Source organism: Dromiciops gliroides, chromosome 2 (genome assembly GCF_019393635.1).
Source record: "Dromiciops gliroides isolate mDroGli1 chromosome 2, mDroGli1.pri, whole genome shotgun sequence".
In the NCBI taxonomy this organism is placed as follows: domain Eukaryota; kingdom Metazoa; phylum Chordata; class Mammalia; order Microbiotheria; family Microbiotheriidae; genus Dromiciops; species Dromiciops gliroides.
The window spans coordinates 192,162,618-192,178,268 of record NC_057862.1 but is presented as its reverse complement, the minus strand read 5'-3'; the positions used below and the strand labels follow the sequence as shown (position 1 = coordinate 192,178,268).

The following is a 15,651-nucleotide window of genomic DNA, read 5'->3' as shown; positions in this document are numbered from 1 at the left end:
TAGGAGAAGGTTGGCAAAGTTGGAAAAGTGTGGGAATGAGAAGACCCAGTATACTTGATGGAAGTGTCCCCAATTCCTCTCCTCACCTAGAAACTCTTTTTATTCATTCTCCCCTCCTCGATTTCCATATCTAAGGAAGAGATGGGGTTCATTCTGGTCATGGCTAACTACTCTACCTGTGCCTTTGGTCTATCCCATTTTCTCCAAGACCTCACTCCATCAACCATCCCTCCTCTCCTCTCTTCAACTTTTACTTTTCCACCGGCTCTATGTATATGATAAGATTCCCCCTTCTTTAAAAAAATCATTTCTTTGACGTTTGCCTTTTTTTTTTTTGGTCTGGCCAATGAGAATTAAGTGACTTTCCCAGGGTCACACAGCTAGTGTCAAGTGTTTGAGGCCAGATTTTGAACTCAGGTTCTCCTTGAATCCAGGGCCAGTGCTTTATTCACTGTGCCACCTAGCTGCCCCAATCCCTTGAAATCTAACCATAGACCACCTTGGGAGCTAAGAACTCCAGCTACTGGATTGGTTTTCCATTTCCTTCTCCAGTCCATCTTATAGATGAGGAATTTGAGGCAAAGAGGGTTAAGTGTATGTTTAACTCAAGCAAAATCTAAAACTGAATTAACATTTACACCTGAAACCTGACTTCCCTATCTCTATCTTTGCTTGCAACCTTAGGTTTATCTTTGTCTCCTCATCTTTTTCTTTTCTTGGTGAGGCAATTAGGGTTAAGTGACTTGCCCAGGGTCATACAGTAAGTGTCAAGTGTCTGAGGCCGGATTTGAACTCAGGTCCTCCTGAATCCAAGGCAGGTGCTCTATCCACTGCGCCATCTAGCTGCCCCTTGTCTTCTCATTTTTACTCATCCCACAATATATCTCTCATACTTTAGGAACTTATCATTTACCCATTCAACTACTGCAGTAGCTTCCTAACTGATCTCCCCACCTTCAGTCTGTCCTCTCCATTCCATCTTATCCACTATAACATTAATTTCTTTAATGCTTTGATATGAATGCATTTGATCTACTGCTCAGAAACTTTTTTTTTTGGCTGGGCAGTGGGGGTTAAGTGATTTGCCCAGGGTCACACAGCTAGTAAGTGTCAAGTGTCTGAGGCTGGATTTGAACTCAGGTCCTCCTGAATCCAGGGCCAGTGCTTCTTCATTCACTGTGCCACCTAGCTGCCCCCTGTTCAGAAACTTTTGATTACACCTTAGTTGACTACAGAATAATGTCCATACTCCTTAAACTGGCATTCAAGGTCCTTATACATGTTTGTTGAATGATTTAATCTATTATTTTTAGGATACGGGAATGAGAGGCTGCAAGTGGGAATGGAGTTCCTGTCTCTAAGCCCTTTCTGAAGTTTATTCCTCTTGTGCTTGGCAGGTAGCGGGATGGGAAGGAAGGAAGGAAGGAAGGGAGGGAGGGTGGGAGGGAGGGAGGAAGGAAACAAGTATTTAAGTGCCTATTGGCTCAGAAACTACAAAGCACTTTACAAGTATTATCTAATTTGATCTTCACAATAGCCTTGTGAAGTGGCTGCCATTATTATCCCCATTTTACAGATAAGGAAACTGAGGCAGACAGCAGTTGAATGACTTGCCCAGGATCACAGAGCTAGTAAGTGTCTGGGACTGGATTTGAATTCAGGTCCTTCTGATTCTAGGCCCAGTGCTCTATTGATTTTGCTATCTAGCCCCCCTAGTTTTCATGGGTGAGGGAGAAGGGGCAAAGTATACATTTTTGTGGAGGACTTAAGACTTAAGTATCTCTTTTTCCTTTTTTTTTTTTTTTTTGGTGAGGCAATTGGGGTTAAGTGACTTGCCCAGGGTCACACAGCTAGTAAGTGTTAAGTGTCTGAGGCCCGGATTTGAACTCAGGTCCTCCTGAATCCAGGGCCAGTGCTCTATCCACTGTGCCACCTAGCTGCCCCCCTAAGTATCTCTTTTAAAGCCACCAGAGGAGAGGCATAACCCAAATACAGCTGGACCCCAGACCCCTGCCAGGCCTTAGAGTTACTTTCACTATTCCCCAGGCTTGGATCATTCCTGCCCTTTACAAACTGAGTTAGGAGTGTGATTCTACTTGGGGATTAGAAAGGAGCATAATTGAGAAGGAAGGGTCTGTGAGGGAGAGAAGGAAGGATGCAAACTGACCCAGGAGAAGGCCAAGAGGAGACATTGTGCTCCCTCCTGTTAAAGGAGGGCTTTTAATACAGAAGTAAACTTGCCCTCGCTTGTATGGTGCCAGACAATGCCCTACTTCCATCACTGATGCAGGATGTCCCCTGGGATGGGGATCTGTGATATCCAAGGCAGCTGTGTTTTCTGGGAAAAGATCAGGGAGTTGCTAGGTCAGACCCTTCTGAGCCCTAAAAGCAGTAGTAGAAGCAAAGGTGCCTGCTATGGTACAACTTACTCTGTAGCACCCTCAGTGAATATTTTCATAGCTTGGCTGCTAGCCTCCCCCCTCCCCCCACACTTTTCAGTCCAAGTTCAAGGCCTAAGCCTTGAAGGTCTACATCCTGAAACCTACATCCTCTTTGCTCAGGTCATCTAGTACAGCTCTATAAAGAGACACGAGGCTTGGAAAGGGTGTGAGGAAGGTGAGGAAGAAAGCTGGCTTATCAGAGGCAAAGAGCTTGGGCTAGCTCATGGACCCAGGGACTAGGGGTCTGGCCTCTTGCCTGGGTTCTTAACCTGGGATTCATGAACTTAAAAAAAAAATGGTTTTTGCTAACTATTTCAATATCATTTCAGTATTAATATCATATCCTTTGTCATTCTGCACATTTTATTTTATATGTTTCTTTTCCTTTCTTTTTTCTTTTCTTTCTTTCTTTTTTTTTTTTTGCGGGGCAATGGGGGGTTAAGTGACTTGCCCAGGGTCACACAGCTAGTAAGTGTCAAGTGTCTGAGGTCAGATTGAACTCAGGTCCTTCTGAATCCAGGGCCAGGGCTCTACCCACTGCACCACCTAGCTGCCCCCTTATTTTATACATTTCAAAACATTCCGGTCCATAGGCTTTGACTGACTGTCCATGGTGGGTCTGTGACACATCCCAAAGATGAAGAGCCCCTGTTGTGGCCCCACAGTGTGTCCTCAACCGCTTCAGATCTAAGGATGTCTCTAAGGCTCTGACACTCAAACCCATTTTTCATTTCTCTGGAATATTTTAACCTTTCCAATCCCAAACAAAATCATGGGTTTTCCAGAGAACCCCTTCATAGAGAATGGGAGAAGGGTGAGGATAGGATAGCAGGATCCACCTCTCTGAAAGTAATGTTCCTGAAGGCCCTAAATCACTCTCACCTATGATGAACAAAATGTGTCACCACTCCTGTGGATGCAGAATAAGAACATTTACTCTCATGACACAGTAAAAAAAAAAATTCCTAACTCTCTCAGGTGCAAATTTCCCAGAAGCCCCAAGGAGTTGGAAGCTAGAAAGACCCGTTGGCAAAATCATCTGTTTTAGTGGAAGTTCAGGTGAGAGAGTACCAAAGGAACAGGACGTCCAGACATAATTGGTAACCCAAAAGCAAGGGTTTGGGAAGGGAAGGAAGGAAGGAAGGAAGGAAGGAAGGAAGGAAGGAAGGAAGGAAGGAAGGAAGGAAGGAAGGAAGGAAGGAAGGAAGGAAGGAAGGAAGGAAGGAAGGAAGAAATAGAGGGAGGGAGGGAGGGAGGGAAAGGAGGGAGGGAGGGAGGGAGGGAAGAAAAGAAGGAAGGAACGAGTTAATCCAAGAAAACCCTCTGCTCCTCCCAGAGGGCATTCCTGTAATTGGGAGGTAAATACACTTTCCCCTGCGCGTGTTTAACAAACAGGGTTATAATTCAGGCTTGGGAAAGGCGTGTGTGGTTTGCCAGCCAGTGGCTGGGTGTTGTGGCCGCAAGACTCCTCCCCGCCGTCCCCACCCGTAGCCGATTTACAAGCCACTATAATGTTACTCACTCACTGACTGAGTCACTGAGAGGCAATTTCCCTAAGTGTGTGTGTGTGGGGGGGGGGGGGGCAGCTCCAGCCCCTTGAGGTTTAGAAGCCCAGTTGGGATCCTACTTCTTTACCGTCAGACGGGCTTTATGCTCGTTACACTGGCATCCCCGCTGCTCCCCAGTTCATCACACTCCATTTCCCGACTTCGTGCCTTTCCACAGGAGGAATGCCCTTCCCCGCGCCCCACCTTCCTGCTTTTTGTTCTTTGAATCCCTACCTGCCTTCAAGGATCGTTGAGGCTCGAATTCTGCCTCCTAAAAAAAAGGTCTTTCTAGATCCCTCTCAATTTTTAGTGTTTTGGCCCAACGAAATTTGCTTTTTCTTTATTTTGCACTTATCTTGTATTTACATCTCTGTGTACTTATTGTTTTACACCCAGGTGCATGTAAGCTTTTTGAAGGCAGGGGCTGTTTGGTTTTAGGTCTGTATTTCCCCCCGCTTGGCACAGCGCTTGGCACAGTGTAGGAACTGCACAAAGGCGCGTTGAGCAGAAACGGACTGAATTGCCGTTAACCTCCTGCTCCCATCCAGGGCACGACGGGAGTCAGGGGATCAGTGGTTGGTACCCAAAGAGCGAAAAGTCGAGGAAGTAGAGGCTGTAGAGGCCACTCAGCTGTTTGGGGCTGAGCTGCCGAAGGTAGTGGAGAGTGAGATCGACGTTCGTGCGCCTTTCGCTCAAGTGCTCCTTGATGGAGGGGAAGAGCCCCTGGCCGGGGATTCCCAGGAAGCTCAGCGCGTGCCCCGCCTCCGAGCTCAAGTTCTCGTGGCGGATGAGCATGTCGTAGCGCATGGTGCAAGGCAAGCAGAGCAACTCTATGGGCTTCCAGTGCACGTCCAGCTTGGCCGGCTCCTGGCGCAGCACGAAAGTCACGAACTCGGGGAAGGTGAGGTTGCGCTGCTTCTGCTGGTCCCCGGCCCCGCGGACGGCGGCGCGCATGCGGTTTGCTACCTGAATGTAGTAGGGCTCCGAGTGCAGGAGCTTGTCTCGATAGGCGGAGACGAGGCGCTCGAGCGGGTGCCGGGTGACCAGCACCCGGGTGTAGTTCTGCAGCACGAGGTCACCCTCGGGGCGCGGGAAGGAGCTGAGCCGCCGAAGGAGGCGCGTCTGGTGCAGGGTGGCGGACTCCACGTCGGCCGGGTCCCAGCCGCTCAGGTTGAGGGTGAGCAGCAGCAGCACGCGCCTCCAGTTGGAGCAGCCCGCCTTGGGCACCTCGCAGTACAGCAGGTGGTGATTGGGCTCCACCAGCAGCTGCCGGGCCACTTGCTTGGGCAAGGGGAGGCTGCTGGAATTCCAGAGTCCGTACCTCTTGCAGGCGGCGCTCAGCTGAGCCAGGCGTTGCTGCTGCGTGCGCTTCCAAGGGACGTGGGTGTCTGTGCGGAGAGGAAAGGGTGGGGTGGCGTCAGGGGGCGCTGTGGAGAGAACCCAGGATCTGGCATTAGGACGTTCTGCGTTCGAATCTTGACCTAGTTACTTAACTGGGTGACCTTTCTGTTCCTTAGTTTCCCCTTCTGTAAAACGAGGATAATATCACCTACGTTTCAGGGCTGTTGTGATGATCAAACGAGTTAATATACGGAAAGCGTTTTGCAAGTCTTTGTGGGGTTTGTTTTTTTGGCGGGGCAGTGAGGGTTAAGTGACTTGCCCAGGGTCACACAGCTAGTACGTGTCAAGTATCTGAGGCCGAATTTGAACTCGAGTCCTCCGGAATCTAGGTCCAGTGCTTTATCTACTGCTCCACCCAGCTGCCCCCCTTTTGCAAGTCTTAAAGCACTATATAAATGCTAGCTATTAGGGGCAGCTAGGTGGCGCAGTGAATAAAGTACTGGCCCTGGATTCAGTAGGACCTGAGTTCAAATCCAATCTCAGAGACTTGACACTTACTAGCTGTGTGACCCTGGGCAAGTCACTTAACCCTCATTGCTCCTGGGGGGAAAAATAAACAAAAGTCTTTAAATGCTAGCTATTACTATGGGGGGGGTACCAGGTTACTCCCACAATCTTTTCCTTTTACAGAAGAAACTCAGGAATCAAATACAGCTCCTGCCTCTCAAGGAGTTTACAACTGAGCAATCTTGCTGGAGAAGCATTGGGGTGTAGCTAGCCTCCAAGTCAGGAAGGTACAGGTTCAAATATCTTTTCTGACTCATATTATCTAGGTGACCTCAAGCAATTATAATGCAGTCTTAGAAAATAAGTTTATTAGTAGAAGGAATTTCCTTACAAGAAGTTCTACTGCCAACCATTCCCAACCAACCCCTCCCCACCAAAAAAATATAAAAGAAAGCAATGTGGTAATACACCAATTAGGCCCTTGTTTCCCTCCACCACACCTTTGCCTAAGTGGCTTACCAGTTTGGGGAGTTTGCAGTTGTCGATAATAGATCCAGAGCAACAAGAGACACAGGCCAAAAAGAAAGTGCAGTTTGCAGAACTGATCCATCCTGGCTTTCAAGAGCTCTGGGGAACCCATAGGAAGGAATCAGTAGGACTAAAGATATAGCCCGAGCTTCCCTCCCTATTTCCACAGAGCTGCAGGGATTTCAGGGCCTCTATCCTGGCATTTTCCTTCCCTCCCCAATGTCTCCCCTGGCTCCCTTGTGCACCAGAGTTTCAGTCAATCAACCCAGGCTGTCAAGTGGGCTTGTTTCTGTGTGTGTGTGTGAGTGTGAGTGAGACTTGAGGTCACACGAGGACTAAATGGTAGATCTGGCATTGGAACCCAAATTCTTGTGTTTCCAAATCCACCTTGGAACAGATACCTCCAGCAGGAGCTCCTCCACCTGTCCAGGCTTGGAACTACACTTCCCTGTCCAGTTTTCTGAGGGCTTGGAACCATCTACTGATTCAGAATAGATATATCTTGTCACTTTCCTTTTCCCGTCCTTTCCCCCCTCCTTCCCACACCTCCCACCCCCTACTACAGCTAAATTAAGTGACTCCATGTAAAGGCTTGTCTAGGAAGCAGCTAGATGGTGAAGTGGAGAGAGCACCCACCCTAGATTCTGGAGCACCTGAGTTCAAAATCTGACCTCAGACATTTGACACTAGCTGTGTGACCCTGGGCAAGTCACTTAATCCTCATTGCCCCACCAAAAAATAAAATAAAATAAAGGCTTGTCTATAGGAACAGAGGAGAGTTGCAATCTAATCTTCTACCTCACAGGTGAGGAATCCAAGACAGACTTGACCAGGGTCACACAGCTACCCAGGATCACTCATTAACAGGTTTATTATCCTGAGGGTTTACTTTTTTATTGGGAGGGAGAAGGGAATTGAGAGTGGGGTCTTAGGCAGTAGGGATGAATTATAAAAGGAGTAACCTCCTCAAACTATGGTTGTTAAGATAACCTGTGACTACACAACACAAAATTCTGGTGCTCTGTAAAATTTCTCTCTCTCTCTCTTTCTTTCTCTCTCTCTCTTTCTTTTTCTCTTTCTTTCTCTCTCTCTCTCTTTCTCTCTCTCTCTCTCTCTCCTTCCTCCTCCTCTTCCTTCTCCTTCTCTTCCTCTTCTACTCCCTCTTCTCTCTCTCCTCTCCCTTTCTTTTTTATCTCATTCTCCTGCTTCTCTCTCTCCTTTCCCTTTTCTCTCCTCTCCCTATTCTCTGTCTTCTTCCTTTCTCCTCTTCCTTTCCTCTTTTATCTCCCTCTCTCCTCTCCTTGCCCCTCCCATCTTGTTCTCCTGTCTCTCTGCCTTTCTCATAAAACTCTTTTTGAAAGATGTCAATCTTGTCCCCTTTGATTTGAAGATAGGTGGAGCTTTTGGACCACACTTCCTGCAGGAGTGGAGGGAACAGAGCCTCCAAAGGCTGTGTGGTAGCAGCAGTTGGAGATGCACCATCCAATCCAATCCAATCCAATCCAACCAAACATTTATGAATGCAACAGGCCCTGTGCTATTCCCTGGGAGTACAAATCAAAATCAAAAGCAGGGGGCAGCTAGATGGCGCAGTGAATAGAGCACCAGCCCTGGAGTCAGGAGGACCTGAGTTCAAATCCGGCCTCAGACACTTAACACTTACTAGCTGTGTGACCCTGGGCAAGTCACTTAACCCCAATTGCCTCACTAAAAAAAAAAAATTCAAAACCAAAGCCACCTACCACATGCTAAGTGCTGGAGATAGAAGGACAAAAAGGAAGAAGAGTCCCCACTTTCAAAGAGCTGACATTTTACTGGGAATCTCCACCCTCCCCAGTGTGAATACATACACACCTTTGACCCAGCATGCCTGCATAAACGTCTTTGAGTTGCTTTGTCTCTGAGAAAAGTAAAAGGTGAGGACTAGGGGACAAGAAAGAGTGCTATTGCTGATCCTTCTCTTCCTGGGAGAATTAGGATCCTGGTTGAACTCTGCTGCTAGCTCAGGACTTCACTTGACTCTTGGCCCACCTGACAGGTCCTCCGAGCTGCTGGGGTTATCTTCAGGATTTAGTTATTGGTCCGGGGACCCACTGTCCGACAGACAGTGGTTGTGGCTAGGTTAAATTGCATTCCTCTGGCCTTCTGGGTTTCAGCCAAAGGGCTTAATTAACTTCCTTAAGTGCCTTCCTTATGGTTTAGACAATGCAGTCAAAATAGCCCTGTGTCTAGGCAGAATCCGGACTAGGGCGGGAGTGGTGAGGGCTGTGAGCCGGGGCTTCTACATAGAGGTGGCGAGGGAGACATTTCTTTCCTCAAGCATGCAGAGGTTTTGGCATTCAAGGCCTTGGGCCCCCAGGGTGGGTGAGGAAGGAGAGTTTGGGGAGTTTGAGGATAAAGGTGGCTCAGGAGAGGGCAAAGGTTTTGGACCAGAGAAGGATGGGAGTGGGACAGGAAGAACAGGATACCCCCCTCTCCCAGCTCAGCCAGAGTTTAAGACTGTACTCTGGCTCCTTTCCCATTCCTCTGCCCCAGGTCGGGGGTTGGGGGAGCCAAGTCAGCTCTAGGTTCAGATATCCCTAGGAAAGAGTTATCTGGAGCTTTCCCGAGTCTCACCTGGAATGATGTCAGAGTAGCCACAGAAAGCTCTCAAGGGATGAGGGAGGAGCTGAGGACTGGAAGAAGGGTCGTGCGGAGGGACCCCGAATCAAAAACGAAGCGTGCCCTGGGAGGGTGGAGAAAGGGCTGGGAGGGGTCCCAGGATCCTGGCACAGTGCAGTGATCCTCAATCCCAGCTGGCTCATCCCTAGGACAGACACACCCTCGACCTTCGATCCTCCCTTGGGAGCTGGTTGAGCACTCCCTTCGCAGGCTGGAGGTTCAGCCCTTCTGGTTCCCCTCCCCACCAAGCTGCCTTATCTGCCAGGACCAGGCAGGGTCACTGCTCTGTCCTCTCATATATCCCGGGCTGGGGGGCAAATCCCCAGCCCTAGCAGTTCAAGCTATCTGGGTGTGAAGGGAAACTTGTTTGATTTGTTTCTTGTTTCCCCGAGCTGTCTGCACCGCCCCCCCTCTCCCCCCCGCCTTCCAGATATAACTGCTCCAGCTGCTCCTTAGAGGTTATTTAGCCTATTTCTTTTATAGAAGTAGCGAAAAGGGGTAGCCTGAGGTAGTGGTGTAGGGAGACCTGCTTTCAGCTCCCTCCCTGGCCACTGAGCTCCTCTGTGACCTTTGATGAGTCAATTTCTCTCCATTTTCCTCTGTAAAATGAAGGGAGCCGGTTTGGAACAGATAACCACCTGTAAAGTCCATTCTGGCTCCAAATCTTATAGCCTTTTTTTTTTTTTTTTGTGAGGCAATTGGGGTTAAGTGACTTGCCCAAGGTCACACAGCTAGTAAGTGTTAAGTGTCTGAGGCTGGATTTGAACTCAGGTACTCCTGACTCCAGGGCCGGTGCTCTATCCACTGCGCCACCTAGCTGCCCCCAAATCTTGTAGCCTTTTATAGATGAGGAAACAGAGGCCAAGAGGGGTTGTGGTTCTTCCCAAGTCACTCAGTAAGGGGACAGCTAGGTGGTGCAGTGGATGGAGCGCTGGCTCTTGAGTCAGGAGGCCCTGAGTTCAAATCCAACCTCAGACACTTGGTGTGTAACACTGGGCAAGTCACTTTACTCCACTTGCCTTTTTTAAACAAGTCACATTGTAAGTAAGTGGCAGAAATGGAATATAATCTAGGTTGGTCTTCTGAACCCAATTCCATTGCTTTCCACTATACCACACTTGCCTTTTCTGGCCCTGGGTCTTTTCGAGGTGGGGTGGGTTGTAACCAAAATGAATGCCACACCTGAGTTACAGGCATAGTTGGGACTATACTGTGACTTGGGGCAAGCCATTTCATTCTCTAGAACTCAGTATATTTATCTGTAAAAGACAAAAAACAAAAAATAAGAGTTGGACAAGACAGTCTGAGGGCCCCTCCATCTATTAGCCTATTCTGAGTGGTTCAGCCCAACATTTCTTCCTTCTGCCCCCCCTCCCCCCACTTTCCGCCTCCTTCAGGTTCTGAGTCTCTGTTGGGCTGTTTGTTCATCCAGAACTTTCCTCAGCTCTTACTACTTTTTATATGCCCTTGGAATCCTAATCTTCCTGGTAAAAATGAATTCTTAGCAGGATTTTCTATTTTTTACTTCAATTTTGCTACTTCTCCTTTGTTCCTTTACCACTTCCATATTCCCTGGGACCTTAAAACTTTAGTCCCTTGGATTTGACTGCTGGGTTACCTTCTCAGGTGTGGGCTGGTAACATAGGCTGTCTCTTGTCTATCCAGAGAGTCTGGTCCAGAACCAAGTCTCCCCTTCTTGTCTACGCTGCAGGGATGCATGCTGTTTATACCTGACCTAACCTTCAGGGCTCTTAGGAGCTCCTTCCCTTCCCATCTTCATCCCATCCCCCACCCCATCCCATCCTCAAATTAGTCAAATCCGGTCCAACCTGACCTTGGGAACGTCCGGATCCCCTGCTGCAAACAATGCTTGGGAAAATCTGCCTGCTGCTCCCAGCTCTGCCAGGCACCTCCCCCGCCAATAGGGCAGTGCCCATTTCTGAGCCAAGCCCTTCCAGGAGAGGGAGGGGAAGAAGGGTGGGCCTAGACCTCCTCCCATTTGGGCTGAGGGAGTGAAAACCAGCTGGGAAGAGGGTAGGATGAACTAGTGCAAGGACTATTTGGGCTACGCTGTGGATGTGTAAGCAAGGAGGGAGGGAGTCCTCCAAAGAGGAAAGTTAGGAACTTAGGAAATTGTTTCAGCTCTTTTTGGAGCAAAGTGATAAAGAACAAGACAGGTCTCAGCTTCCTGAGCTAATGTGTCAGGCTAGATTAAGGATTCCCTCCCCCAGGACCGGATGCTCTCTGGGAATTTTTTCTCACAAAACCTGACACCAGGAGATAGAATCAATCAAACTTAAGTCTAGCTTAAGGCAGCAGAAACAATGCTAGGCAGAGTCCCACCTGTCACTGACTGTGACCTTAACCAACAATGTCCAAATTTCCCTCCCTGGAAAAATTCTAAGTGGATTTTGTAGAATTGGATCGGGACTATCACCTTACAGTAAGGTGGGGTCTTAGAATTTCCCTCTAAGGGCTTTGAACAAGTTAATATCTTCAAATCAACATCTACCACACCTCTCATAATCCTATAGCCCACAGATGATGACTCTAGTCCCCGGCTGGGCTTTCTTGATACTTAGTTCAGCTGAAGGCTGCCATGTATCCTCCTCTTTCAAATGTAGACTCTGCAAAGCAGTGTGCTAGTAGGACTGGAGAGAGGAAGAGTCATGTTATAGGAAGAAGGCAGCAAATTTTACTTTAATGGAGAGCTACCTCCTACAAGGCTTGGACTTTCTGCAGTGTGTGAGGGCCTCAGGAGGCATCACTTCCATCGAATACAAGTGCTGAAGAAAGCAGCGATATTGTGTTCTCTCCCACTACACTGGGAAGAGCCTTTGCTGAATAGCTAAGGTAGGATATTACTATTTTCCCCATCAACTAGCTGCCTTACCGTTTGGAGGGTGATGAAAAGGTGAGAGGGGCGGGTCTTAGGGAACCAGGTCACCTAAGGGTTGAAAAAGAGCAAAGCTTCATATCTATCCCATGAGCAAGGGGAAGTGAGGCAACAGGAGGAAGGGGAGATGAATTCCCCAGACTTTGCCACTTGGGATGTAATCATTGGATTAAATCTGATCCCCTTGTTAAAACAGGGCATAAAGTTTATTTACAGATATCTGTACAGTTTGAGTGACAAGTCAGGACTCCACACAAACAAAAGCAAATAAAATCATCCCTTCTGAAGGGAAACGAGGCTTCACCCCACACCTGTCAGAAGAGGAAAAGCAAGACTGACATTCAGATCTGTACATCATGAGCTCAGCAAATGGACAGAAGGGAAGGTGTTAATTTTCCTGGAAGAAACAAGAAAATTTGTGTAAACCAGCCCTTCTGCCAATGTTCCCATCATCACCGAAGCACCACAGTGTGTGAAACAACTGTGCACGGTCCCAGAGACCACAGCTTTGTGACAATGCCAGTTTGTTGGAACCAAGTGATACACCTGCTTCGAACGAGCCTGGAGAAGAGTTAGCAGTCTTAGTGGGGGAGGGAGGCCAACCACAGGTGGGCTGTTCAGGTGATGAGCAGAGTTCACCCTTGAGTCTTCTTTGGTTGATTTTTTTTTTCTAACTATATTGCAGTCAGTCCAAATGGAAGCCCCTCTGTGCTTCAGTGTCTCAGGCTGAAGGTTTCATCTGTAGTATGTGGGGAAGATTGTGGCAAACCAGCTACACTGTGATGCAAATGGGAATTCTTTTTAATACAAATTTTATTACACAGCTGTAACATCGGCGCACTTCTCCAAATCCAAATGTTGCTAAATACAGATCTACATGGTGGATCAAAATGACTCCAGCAATTCTGGTTGATTCTGTAAATTCACTTCTTTTAAAACCAAAACCAAAAAAGTCCAAGTACATAGTTATTTGAGAGGCCCTGACTCAGGCACAGAGTCCAGAAAATGTTTAACAGTCTGTGATTCCATATTTACACAATAGTCCACAAAGGGTTTCAGTCAGTGGACTATTCAAGTAAATAAATTTGTTTTGTTTTTTTGTTTGTTTTTTGTTTTTTAAAATAAGCCCATCAATTCTCCTTCACACCATAGAGCCGAGCTGCAGCTCTGTTTTAGTCCATTTGCTAATATGACACAATCGCGATGGACTCTTTCTTCAAAATTATCCCCTGCTTATTTTTTTTAAAGGAAAAATGTAAACTAAGTTAAAAAAAACACTGAGGATCTGATAAACTTGGGAAAGCTATCCATTTCATTTCTAAGATTAAATACAACTTAACCCTGATCTTTTCTCCCCCCCCCCCCCCGCCCCGCCCCCAACTCCCTGTTGTCAGAGACTAGAGAGGTGCTTAAGCAGAACGTCCAATTCCCCTTCCCTCCAAAGAAATGCATCAAGCCCTCAGTTGTTCCTTTAGCTTAGTTCTTGGTTTAGTATATTTAGCTGTACTTTGTTCTGAAAAGATTTGTTAAATGCCACGTTTATTTACATTTGGAGCTTTACACCTGAGAATGATTATCAAGCAGTCGGCTGATCTCTTTTCAAACATTCCATAAAGACATACACACACACACACACTTTTGTGCTGGCATCACGTTAGCTGCACCAACTAGATATATAAAGATATATATACACACACACATATATATGTGAATCATATCACACACACATGTGCATATATATATACACAGTTATATGTGTATATCGGATATATATCATTATGTATATATATGCATACACACAACTGCACATGCTTGTAACATTTTCAATTTGCCTTTTTGTGTCCTTTCCACTCATGTTCAACAATTTCTCTTTTTTTTAAAAAAAGCTAACTTGAGAATTGCTCAAAGAGCAAAAAAAATTTCTAGGAACTTGGGATTATGGGGCATAGAAAGAGCAGACATGTGCACAGGGCTGAGGGCAGAGACTCCACATTGTAGCAGAGAAGCCACTTTCTGAATTCCATGGATCAGTGAGGAGTTAAGTCTCACTGCCCTCCCTTGAACCCTGGCTCTGGACTGTTGTCCCCACCCTCAACCCTTCCCCATCCACTGGGTAGGGACTTTACTGGGGAGTTTTTCTGAGTTCAAAGAGGTGACAGGGAATCAGGGAGGGAGTCACACAGCTACAGTAGCCAGGCCTGTTTAATAAGAAGAATCACATTTAATAAGTTTCTTTCTTGTAATTTCAGATGCTCAAATACAGCTGATAGAAATTTGAAACAGCCGTAGAGAACCATAACAGACTGATACAAAGAGTACTGCATCTTAAAAATGATAAAAAAAACACCTGGAAAAAATCCACACACACACACACACACACACACACACACACACACATATACACACACATATACACACCTCCCTCTTAAAATGTACACTTTTTGGAAACTAAACCAGTTTTCAAAAACTCCCTTCTGCAGAGGTGGAGAAAGATGTAGAGGAGAGAAGGAAGACTGTAGGTGACCAGTCCCGATCCCTACCAACGTGGGCCGGGTGCCAAAGCTTGATGGCCATGCCCAGGGTGGTACAGGGAGAAGCTTGCCCAGGGCTGCTGCCGCCACCCACAGGCTCTGGCAGGAATCCTGACTCTGCTATAATACTGAACATAGGCAGAGTGGCCCAACAAACTGTGGTGATGATAAAAATCAAAAGTAAAATGCAAACTGAAAGACATGGCTAAAAGCCAAGAGAGCTCGAATGCACACAGGTGTGGGGCAGCGGGAGGGGAGGGAGGGTGGGCAGATGAGGGAGATCTATACAGTAAATGGGTTGTATGTTACAGATGACTGGCAGTTGAAAGAGTCTCTTCCCAGCACCCCTGCTGCTTCAGCCCAAAGAGGGCAAACCAAGGGAGAAGAGGAGAAGAGGAACATCATCATGGTGCATGCAGGGTCAGAAGCAGCAGGCTGGGCTGGCTCAAATAAGTCCTCGTCGTTTCTTATAGTCTTCTAAGTTCAGAGACCTTCTTGGAGCACCATCCTTGGCTGGGGGAGCCTTTGAGGTGATGGCCAGCGTCTTGGATTCTATGTGGAAAGATCATGGAAATTTTCAGTGACTGCAAAGTTTTCTTGCTTTTTAAAATTAATTTTTATTTATTTCATTAAATAGTTCCCAATTACATGGTGACAACTTAAAAAAAATTTTTTTTTCAGCTTTTGAATCCCAAATTCTCCCCATCCCAGCCCTCTCTCCTCTGTTAAGTCATGCAGTTTGATTTTGATGTGATGTCGTACAAAACATATATCCATTGCAAAAGAAAACATAAACAAAATAAAATAATAAAAATAAAGTTTTAAAAAAAAGTATGTTTCAATCTACATTCCAAGTTCACCAGTTCCTTCTCTGGAGGTAAAGAGCATTTTCCATCATGTGCCTTTGGAAATGTCATATATATTACTGTTGTGATCAGAATGGCTAATTTTTCACAATGGAGATCATCCTTACAACATTGCTGCTACTTTGTACAATGTTTAGGAGAAGGTTCTGCTCACTTCACTTTGCATGTGTTCATCCCAGGTTTGGAAACAATTTTAGGATGAGAAAAGTAAACTACCTTCTAAATGCCACTTGTGCCTATTCAAAACATGCTATCTAGGGGCAGCTAGGTGGCACAGTAGATAGAGCACCAGCCCTGGATTCAGGAGGACCTGAGTTCAAATCTGACCTCAGA

At 46.8% G+C, this 15,651-nt stretch overlaps 2 protein-coding genes across 2 annotated transcripts in view; both read right to left on the bottom strand.

Moving 5' to 3' along the window:
* Positions 1–4,370: 4,370 nt before the first annotated feature.
* Positions 4,371–10,744, bottom strand: LOC122738552 (carbohydrate sulfotransferase 8-like). The gene is made up of 4 exons (XM_043980558.1): positions 10,644–10,744; positions 8,981–9,039; positions 6,344–6,463; positions 4,371–5,385 (listed from the first exon to the last, which is right to left on the bottom strand). The coding sequence occupies exons 1-4, from the start codon at positions 10,742–10,744 to the stop codon at positions 4,550–4,552; spliced, it is 1,116 nt and encodes a 371-aa protein (XP_043836493.1). The 3' UTR covers positions 4,371–4,549.
* Positions 10,745–14,122: 3,378 nt separating this feature from the next.
* The window catches only part of RTF1 (RTF1 homolog, Paf1/RNA polymerase II complex component), a 40,490-nt gene continuing 38,961 nt past the window's right edge, over positions 14,123–15,651 (bottom strand). The window contains exon 18 of the mRNA XM_043985218.1: positions 14,123–15,004. Within this exon, the coding sequence (XP_043841153.1) occupies positions 14,898–15,004 (107 nt within the window). The 3' untranslated portion in view covers positions 14,123–14,897. The remainder of the gene's footprint in view (positions 15,005–15,651) is intronic.

Excerpts from the sequence above, each read along its gene's own strand:
- LOC122738552 (XM_043980558.1), bottom strand. The coding sequence starts at position 10,744 with ATGCATCCCTGCAGCGTAGACAAGAAGGGGAGACTTGGTTCTGGACCA. Across the intron at positions 6,464-8,980 it reads CTACTCTGACATCATTCCAG|AGCTCTTGAAAGCCAGGATG; the intron begins GTGAGACTCGGG and ends TGGGTTCCCCAG. Across the intron at positions 5,386-6,343 it reads CCAAACTGGTAAGCCACTTA|TCCGCACAGACACCCACGTC; the intron begins GGCAAAGGTGTG and ends CACCCTTTCCTC.